The sequence below is a fragment of the Merops nubicus genome, unplaced genomic scaffold (assembly GCF_000691845.1).
Source record: "Merops nubicus isolate BGI_N331 unplaced genomic scaffold, ASM69184v1 scaffold24441, whole genome shotgun sequence".
In the NCBI taxonomy this organism is placed as follows: Eukaryota; Metazoa; Chordata; class Aves; order Coraciiformes; family Meropidae; genus Merops; species Merops nubicus.
Genome location: NW_008587954.1, coordinates 1 through 420, shown reverse-complemented (window position 1 = coordinate 420; position 420 = coordinate 1). Strand labels below are relative to the sequence as shown.

The 420-nt window shown below is 58.8% G+C and overlaps 1 protein-coding gene across 1 annotated transcript in view; it reads left to right on the top strand.

Moving 5' to 3' along the window:
- Positions 1–361, top strand: part of LOC103781407 (polymerase I and transcript release factor-like) — a gene marked incomplete at its 5' end in the record, with an annotated part of 1,275 nt that extends 914 nt beyond the window's left edge. Inside the window, one exon of the mRNA XM_008949121.1 lies at positions 9–361. Within this exon, the coding sequence (XP_008947369.1) occupies positions 9–361 (353 nt within the window). The remainder of the gene's footprint in view (positions 1–8) is intronic.
- Positions 362–420: the final 59 nt, after the last annotated feature.

Here is a 420-nt window from a genome sequence, read left to right as displayed (position 1 = left end):
GCAGACCCCCCGCCACAACCTGGAGAAGAGGATGAACAAACTGGGCACCAAGATTGTGACTAATGAAAGGAGAGAGAAGATGAAGACCTCTCGGGACAAGCTGAGGAAGTCTTTCACCCCTGACCACACCATCTATGCCAGGTCCAAGACAGCCGTCTACAAAGTGCCACCCTTCACTTTCCACGTCAAGAAAATAAGAGAGGGCGAGGTGGAAGTGAAAGCCACGGAGCTGATGGAGGTTGGTGGAGAGGAGGGAGAAAACTCAGATCTGCTGCGTGGGGAGAGCCCCGAGACGCACACGCTGCTGGAGATCACGGAGGAGTCGGACGCCGTGCTGGTGGACAAGAGCGACAGCGAGTAGGACGGGCGGCGGCTGGCCACGAAACCATCCCCGTGTGGAGACCCCCTGCCCCGCTGCCC